The sequence below is a fragment of the Filicampus tigris genome, chromosome 15 (genome assembly GCF_054856515.1).
Source record: "Filicampus tigris isolate MCC_2025a chromosome 15, RoL_Ftig_1.0, whole genome shotgun sequence".
NCBI classification, from domain to species: Eukaryota; Metazoa; Chordata; class Actinopteri; order Syngnathiformes; family Syngnathidae; genus Filicampus; species Filicampus tigris.
In genome coordinates this window covers 17,932,388-17,940,728 of record NC_141231.1, presented here as the reverse complement: position 1 = coordinate 17,940,728, position 8,341 = coordinate 17,932,388, and the positions used below count along the sequence as shown (strand labels likewise).

The 8,341-nt window shown below is 41.3% G+C and overlaps 1 protein-coding gene across 8 annotated transcripts in view; it reads right to left on the bottom strand.

Annotated features, from left to right (window-relative positions):
- Window positions 1–1,010: 1,010 nt before the first annotated feature.
- Window positions 1,011–8,341, bottom strand: part of vav2 (vav guanine nucleotide exchange factor 2) — a 124,668-nt gene continuing 117,337 nt past the window's right edge. For 6 of the 8 annotated variants that reach the window (XM_086053319.1, XM_086053322.1, XM_086053320.1 and 3 more), the window contains 8 exons: window positions 7,695–7,766; window positions 7,559–7,620; window positions 7,243–7,359; window positions 6,450–6,537; window positions 6,239–6,362; window positions 5,569–5,655; window positions 4,969–5,123; window positions 1,011–3,111 (listed from right to left, as the gene is read on the bottom strand). In XM_086053319.1, coding sequence (XP_085909445.1) covers window positions 3,064–3,111; window positions 4,969–5,123; window positions 5,569–5,655; window positions 6,239–6,362; window positions 6,450–6,537; window positions 7,243–7,359; window positions 7,559–7,620; window positions 7,695–7,766 — 753 coding nt within the window. In that variant the 3' untranslated portion in view covers window positions 1,011–3,063. The remainder of the gene's footprint in view (window positions 3,112–4,968; window positions 5,124–5,568; window positions 5,656–6,238; window positions 6,363–6,449; window positions 6,538–7,242; window positions 7,360–7,558; window positions 7,621–7,694; window positions 7,767–8,341) is intronic. The other 2 variants (XM_086053325.1, XM_086053326.1) reach the window with 1 other exon arrangement.

Below are 8,341 nucleotides of genomic sequence, written 5' to 3'. Positions count from 1 at the left end.
AAAACTACACCAGACGCTAAATTGCCGGTTGCCCAAAACCTCGGCATTCGTGCTGTGACATCACATTATACATATGCCATCTTTGTCACTCATTATCTATTACCGATTGTGTATTTTACATTTTTTATCATGTTTACGGTTTACTACTAGCAGTTATTCAGTTTGTTATCATTGTATGATAACTTTAATACAATTTCAAACCCATTGTACAACATTACTCTTAAAAACAAATGGCTTACAGATATTTTGATTGAAAAAAAAAAAAAAGTATAATTAGACAATAGATGCCTGCTAACTTCCACTAACGATCCAGGTTAAATTTAGCTCCTCCTTGACATACAAAAATGTTAGTCTTGCAGTGCGGATGTATCACTTCAACATACTTCATTGACACCGATTACCACTTTCCTTGCTGGCCCCATCTTATGATATCTTGCAGTGTTATAGATAGAGGTGAGGATAGGTACCACAGGTGGAAAAAAAATCTTTAATCAAAGTAACCTTGTGAATAATGACCAAAGATAAGCAAGAGGCCACTGTACATTTTTGTACAACTTTGATTCTCAAGAGGCAGTAGTGAGCCCCTGTGGTGCTTCATACTTTTAGTTTTCATTGCTTCAGGCTGGAAAAAACCCTCTACGAAAGCATGGAACTGCCAATGTGGAGTAAACATTTTTTGACTAGCAAATATATTGGAATGGATTGTGTTCATTTAACTTGAAAAAGTACTGGTATAATATAAGCCCATTCCCCATGGGAAAAACGCAATGTTATTAGCATTTAGTCTACAAGCACGTTCAAGCGTATTTGCCAATATGTTCAAATATATTTTCCTGTCCATAATGTTTACTCCACATTGGCAATTCCACACTTCTGCAAATAGCTGCTTTTACCCTCTACTAAAACAAAAAAACTTACATTTTCTTGGTCTTCCGGTAGCAGAGGACACCTTGACTCTCCCTCAAGTCAGCGTTTATCAAACATGACACAAAATATGCTGCAGACAAAAAAAAATTTGAAATATTTATTCCATAATCGACCTCATTTAGAAATAGCCGACCATTCAACAAAAATGTACACAATGACGGACATATTTTTCCAGAATGTACTGACAGGAGTTGAAATATCAATAGCTGCATGCACTGGGCTGTTCCTGTCCAGGTCATAAACGGCAAGAAGTTCTCCGCTGACTCAGGACAGCATGAAAGCCTCCTGTATGACCCCCCCCCCCCCCCCACGCCCACGCCCCCCCTTACACGCTTCAGTCAACTGCGCCGTTGTAGTAACACGTAGACAGTCGAAAGTTCATTAAAACATCCAGAGCTGATTTGCTTCATGTTTGCATTTAACTTTTCAATGGGCTTGATTCACACTTACATAGACGAAAACAAAAAAAAATGTAAATTGTATGTTTGACCAATATCGACTGTGTTCAATAATGTCATCTTTTTATCTTGGAATTTAATTTGGTTCTCCCCAAGTTTGGAACAGACACTTGTGAAGATAATTGTAGGATAAATAAATGGCCCTGTCAGAGAAACCCTAAAATAAAAGTACCTTACATAAGGTAAGGCATAAGGTAAACTTTCAATAAATATTAGGATCTGTGATTGGGTGGAAGTACAAAAAGGTGATACGTGGGGACATCAGTGAGGAAATATGCATGCCATTCACACTCTACATGACTGTGGATTTATGCATCGAGTGCTAAACGACCACTGGAGGTAAATTGAACCATTTTGGCACCGTATCACACCCCCACACCGTGTTCTGAGTGTGTGCAGATTACAGATGATTAGCACGCCAATGTGCGCGGGCACGCACACGCACACACACGCTTCTTTTATGGCATTTTAATTCTCATCAGTCGATACAGCACCAGCCAAAGAGGATTTTCACATGTGGCAACTGGGAGGAAACACATCTGGTCACCTGATCATCTGTTACAAAAAAAAAAATGAAATAAAAAAAAATCCATAAGGCAGCATACGACAAAAATAAAATTCCGTGCAGACAGCAAAACATGGCCGACGACATTGGATATTGGTTCAGTTGGGTTTAAAAAAAAAAAAGAAAATGCAAAAAACAGTAGCTGTAGTGGTGATGTTTCCCTTTCACATCCTGCTGATAATAAACTGCAAAACTGATGTGAAGTGTGATTGTTTGCTACAAAAAAAAATACTTTTGACAGTATTTCTGCGACTCCATTCTGACAAGTTGTAGTTAAATTCTTCCCCTCGTTGCATTCAGTGACTCAACGGCCGAGTTCAGCCCTCCATTCGAGGTGTTTTTTTTTGTTTTTTCTTCCCTTTGCATGTTCACAAATTGTCCTTTTAGGGATGGTAAGTGTTCTTTTACTGGCTGATGTTGAGGTTCAAAGCAGTCAGTCTTTGAAAGGCACCGAACTGTACATTGGCGTTTGTGTGGGCTGCACATGGACACATGCATGAGAAGCCAAGCCAGTCAACAAAGTCTTTTCCCTCCACTGGAGTCAACCCACAAGGCATCACCATGACAACTAAGGCAAAATCTGTCAATGTGAAAAGAAAAAGAGCATCTGTTTTTGTTTTTTTCTTCCTCTCTCTCCTTGAGTTTTCAGCTTTCAGCAGATTCTCTGCTGTTGCTAAATCCCCACAATAACCATCGCCATGATAATAATCTCTTTTCAATAAATTATCTATACTGTACAATTATTTCACCTCGCAGAGGTCCGCAAGTTCGTTCTTTTTTCAGAGTAAAGCTATCCATCGTCTGTTTTTGCCGTGTGAAATGAAGCCTCGGCAGATCACACAGAAGCCGGCACGCAGCAAGTGACGGTTCCTCTCTTATCTGTACAGTCATGAAAGAGGAAATCCTGTAAAACAAGCAAAGCTGAGGCATACTTGAAGACAGGGCACGTGGCGGCCAGGTGCTTGCGATCCAGCAGAAGCATCAACAACAACAACGGCTTTCCTGGAGAGCGTGAGGCGTTTTCCTCTGAGATCAGCAGTTACATAAAAAGATGCTTCCTGATGTTTCTTTTGTTTTTTTTTGAAAGGGTGCCAGGTGGGCAACATCCAGCCCTTACTGGACTCCTTCTTCATCCACATAGGTTGAGGGAAACCATCCAATCTGAAAGACAAAAACAACAACAACAAAAATGAAATTCTATTGGACAAGTGATGGGGACAGAAATTTGAGCCCAGCAAATGGGCTGTACATATTTTCTCAATAAAACGATGATGAATGCATTCTAATTGCAGGATGAACTTATCAGAACGCAGCCGCCCATACATATAACGGGGGAAGGATATTTGCATTATTTTCATATCTGCACGCTCAGATGGAGCAGCCTCATCCATCTTCCTTAAAGGCTTCACACGGAGCACTACTTGAGCTGTTGCTAAGCAACAAAAGTTTTCCTACTTGTTGCGTGAGTGAAGTGAATATTGAACACTTCATGTGGATGCTCCAAAAAGCTGCACAAAAATGCTGTAATCATTATTGAGCCGCGTTTGTTCATTGAAATAGACCTCAGAATGAATTTATCATGCAAATTGTGAGTGTGTGAGTAGCGCTAATTTCGGTTAACGGCACAATCTGCTAATAAATGAATTGCAAAGCGTTTACAAACTGGAAATTGAGTAATTGCTCTCAGGGGCGGGGCTATGGGTGGGCCTGGGTGTGCACAGGCCCACCCAGATTGACAGACTGCCCACCCAGTGAGATTCATGAAAAACAAAAAACTTTAAAATTTTGGTAAATTATTATGAAATTATGTTTGAATTTTTGTGTCGTTGTGTATGTGTGTTTTTTTTTTATTGTATTGAATATTAAGAATGGCATGATTGTGGTTTTCTAAGGAAGATCTAAACTTCATATTATTCAGTTTGTCATTTTATTTGAATATATATACGATGTGTCGGGACAGGAGGATTGTGCTCAGTGAGGGAAATATTCAGGGCCACCCCGATTTTTCCAGGCCCACCCATTAGCCACGTTCTGGCTCCGCCCCTGATTGCTATTTTTATTCCCCACAAAGCAGTCTTCGGTTTTGAATGAGAGCAATGAAAGCAAGATGGACTAATGTCTGATTAACATGTCATAAATGGGCTTTGGTTTGTACAGCGCTTTTCCGCCTTAGGCGCTCAAAAGCTTTAACGCTGTTTCCTCATTTCATGTACTGAAGACGCAGGATCAGGAGCAACTGGGGGTTCAGTATGCTGCTCAAGGACAATTCGACATGGTCACAAGGGTTGAGCATCGAACTGGCAACCTTCGGGTTGGCAGACGGCCACCCTTCGTAGCCGTTCCTTACATGTTCTGCTAGTGCAAGAACATTTTTGAAGGAATGGTCAAAAACATTATTGATGCGCAATTGTTTGTCAGTGTTGTTCTTAATTTTCACTCCAACGTTTTTTGAAACCTTTTAACTAACGACAGTATGCTTGTGTTTCTGAGACAATTAATTGCTAGTTAAATGGCCATCATTTCCCCCTGTATTTATTTAAATACATTTAGTGATAATTCTGCATTCAGGGCATAAAGATAAGTGCCCCACAAGGGCACCAGAAGGAGCACAATGTTTATCCCAAGTCATTTACTACAATACAAATCACTACCATAAGCGTTTACAACCCCAACGTAGTTGCCAGATAAGCTAACAGTTAGCATCGCTTCTTCCACTACTGTTACAGTATCTCACATTATTATTAAATACTTTTGTGTATTTATTTGAGTGAGCATTTGCACCAACCGCACTGTATAAATAAAATTGTATTGTATTGTATAGTAAAAGTATCGATACTTCATCAACGTATCGATACGCGGTGTTGGCATGAAAAAGTATCACGATACATCGCGATACTATGTTCCAAACAGCCAGCTACATTACAAATGCTTGAAGATTCATTGATTTATAAGCGATTCATATATGAGTGACTAAAAAAGATAAACGCAGCGACAGTAAAACCTCTGAGGTTTACTCACCCGTCCGTTGGCCTCGCCCTTCCACCATCCTTGGTCCCCACCGATCTTGCTGTATATTTTGACGACGTCTCCTTCCCGCAGCGACAGTTCTCTCATGTCTCTTGCCGCAAAGTTATACCTGGCCACCGCCGTGCTCACAACGCGAGGCGTAAACACTGAAAATGTCACAAAGATAAAAATTCAGCTCAATTTATTCCTAGACGACGCCTCACCTCGTGAGGGGAATTCGAAAGTAGCACGCTAAGTGCCACGTTATTAATCATGTTTTTAAATTTAAATTTTAAAGATGAGCATCTCTGGCTGACAGGTGAAAGTTCATACTGCACATGGAGGTAATAATTAGCGTTGAAATGAGTGGCAAAAGAAGTTCCGTGTTCAGTCTGACCCAATGTAGCCAGACAATAAACCGTTTCATTTCAGGAGAGGAAATTGGTTCTCTTTCCTTGACTTAATGAGGGAATATCACCCAGGGAAGACTGAAGATGAGTCTCATTAATAAAATGAACAAAGCATAGCAAAAGTAATACGTTTCAGGGCAAACGTGGCAAGCGACAACCTGGAGCAAGATGAAAGGGCCGAGAGTTAGAAGCAAGCGAGTACCTGACCAAAAGGGAGCCGAGCTCTGAGAGGAGAAGTTCAAGCCCTGTGGACTGAGGAAGGAGAAGTTGTAGGAGGCGCAGGTGGCTGCTAAGAAGAAGAAAGAAAGGGGGAAAAAAAGACAGAGAAAGAAAGTTGGGAAATGTGTTGAGGCGCATGCAGAGTTGGAGGCAAAAGAGCAGCGAGAAAACTGTTTCCCAGTCGAGCCTCTTTGTTTGTTAAAGTGGCAGTCAACCGTCAAAATCTTTGCGATATGTTCTATGCGCCTTCACTAGTCTAAACACGGCATTCTGATGAAAATTGCGTTTGGGGAGTTAAGCAGCAAAATCCACTCATTTTTGTCCATCTCGGGGTGGGCGGCCATTTTGTCTGAGCAACTGTGATGTCATTTTCAGTCGACATAAGTGACAAAATGGCCGCCCCCCCCGAGATGGACAAAAACTCATATTCCACAAAAGCAATATTAATCCGAATGCCAAGAGGGCCTGCATAGAACATATTCTTGTAAAGAACATTTCGGGGTTGACTTCGCCTTTAAATAAATCATTGTGTGAGATTTAGAATTTTCAAGTAGGGAACACGCGTGAGTAATAACACGCACGTGTGACTTGTAATCCATTCTGGAGAGCTCTGCGACACGTGCAACTTAGCAAGTCCACAAATGAGCGCTTACCTGGCGAGCGGGAGCTGGTCCGTGTTAGCGAGCGCTCCCTGGCCTTGTAGGGATATCGCAACGTGGTATCGAGCAGCTTGAAACTCTCCTTGAGCGAATGGGCCTGATAATACTCCACCAGCTCCTGTTAGGCGGCACGCCAAAGCGACGTTTGCTTTGATTCATCACAGCTTTATATACCTGAAGTGCATCTTTTGTGTTTCCCATTTACCAAAAGGCTCTCGAACTTCTTGGCCTCGGTGATGTGAATCCAGCTGTCTTTCTCAATGACTTTAATGTGTTTCACTTCATCGTTAAATCTGCGAGGCGAAACGACATTTGTTTCCCACACCTGTTCTGAGCGAGCCGAGGACTTGCTCACCACTGTGTTAATTTGTAGCACTGTATTTCTCTCACTCCTAATTAAAAGCAGCATTTTAGAGGGTAGTCAACCCAAACATATTTTTTTCAAGAATATGTTCTATGCAGGCCCACTAGTTGAAACAGGGCAATATGATTAATATGGAATATTAGGATATTATATATAATAATAATAATATATAAATAATAAATAAATAAATAATATATATAATATTATAGGAGTTAAGCAGCAAAATCCCCACGTTTTTAGCCCAATCAGTGGGCGGCCATTTTGTCACTTTTGTCGACTGAAAATGACATCACAGTTGCTCAGGATGACAACCAATCGTGGCTCAGCTTCAGAAAACAGGTGAGCTGTGATTGGTCGTTACCTGAGAAACTGTGACGTCATTTTCAGTCAACAGAGTGACAAAATGGCCGCCGCCAGAGATGGCTAAAACGGGTGGATTAACTCTTGTTCCACAAACAATATTAATCAGAACGCCTTGTTTCAACTACTGGGCCTCCGTATAGCATATTCTTGAAAAACGTCTGTTTGGGTTGACTTCCCCCCCTTTAAAGTGATCCCTTGAAATGGTCTGAAACAGTAGTTGATGAAAGCCATGCACTTTCTAATGTTCTCCCCCGTATGAAGTCAAACTCACTTGATGCTGATGGCAAACCTCTCTGCTTCGGCCGTCCTCTCTCTGATGAGGTAGGTGCCGCTGCTGTGGGATTTTAAGAGGTTGTCGGCCTGCTGGCGCTCCATGTTTCCCGCAAACCTATCAAGAGGAGCGGAGAACAACCGCAGAGTCATTCCATGTATCCACCTGGTAATAAATGTCAAAGCAGTCATGTAGCACTTCATCTTGTGAAACTGGTCATCATTGCTTGTTTGCGCTAACAGAGCTGACAAAATAAACGGACACAACACAGTGCATAGAAAACAATTCGCAGCAAAATGTAAGTTTCGAGGCCTACCAAGGATAGCCGTAGTAGTCTGCATCCCTCGACGACTGCCTGCTGGATAATGACTGGAAGGGCTGTCGCAAATAGAACACGTTGAAGTCGTCCAAAACGTAACAGTTCACCTGTTGCCGAACGGGGACTGACTTACCTTTGGGTCGAGGTAAGGTTTCACACAGGAACTGGGGAAGAAGCCATTCTTTTGTGTCTGGATCAACCTTCCCTGGAAGATAAGACGAGATCGTATAACACACACATATATTGATAGGCGAGTACAACTGCAATCACAAAACATAAATGGAGCTCATTGGAGAAGTGTTGATATATTTTACACATTTTTTTGGTAAATGATCTCTTGCTTCGGCCTTGTTTTGATTTTCCATCTCCCAGTCATATTCATTTCTGTGGCATTATGTTTACTATTATATTAAAAACATCGTGTAATACATACTTGGATACTGTAATGAACTTAATACAATTAAGTAGTATGCTCCCCCCCGTCAAAAATCATGCATTATGAACCTGATCCTCTTTGCTTTACTTGAAAATGATGTGTAGCTTCTCCTTTTCGTGTGGATCGCTTAGCCACAAAATCAGCTTGCACTTTCGTGTCGAAAGAATGCAGTGAGGTCTTGACACTGCTGCTCAAATGCCAAATTTTCATGATTTTGCCGACTCCCATTTCACACGAGTTTGAACCCGACTGATTCAGTCTGAATCAAACTTGCACACTTATGCAACCACATTATCTCACTTGTTTACGTCGACTTCCTTTATGTGAAACACAATTTTCATTTG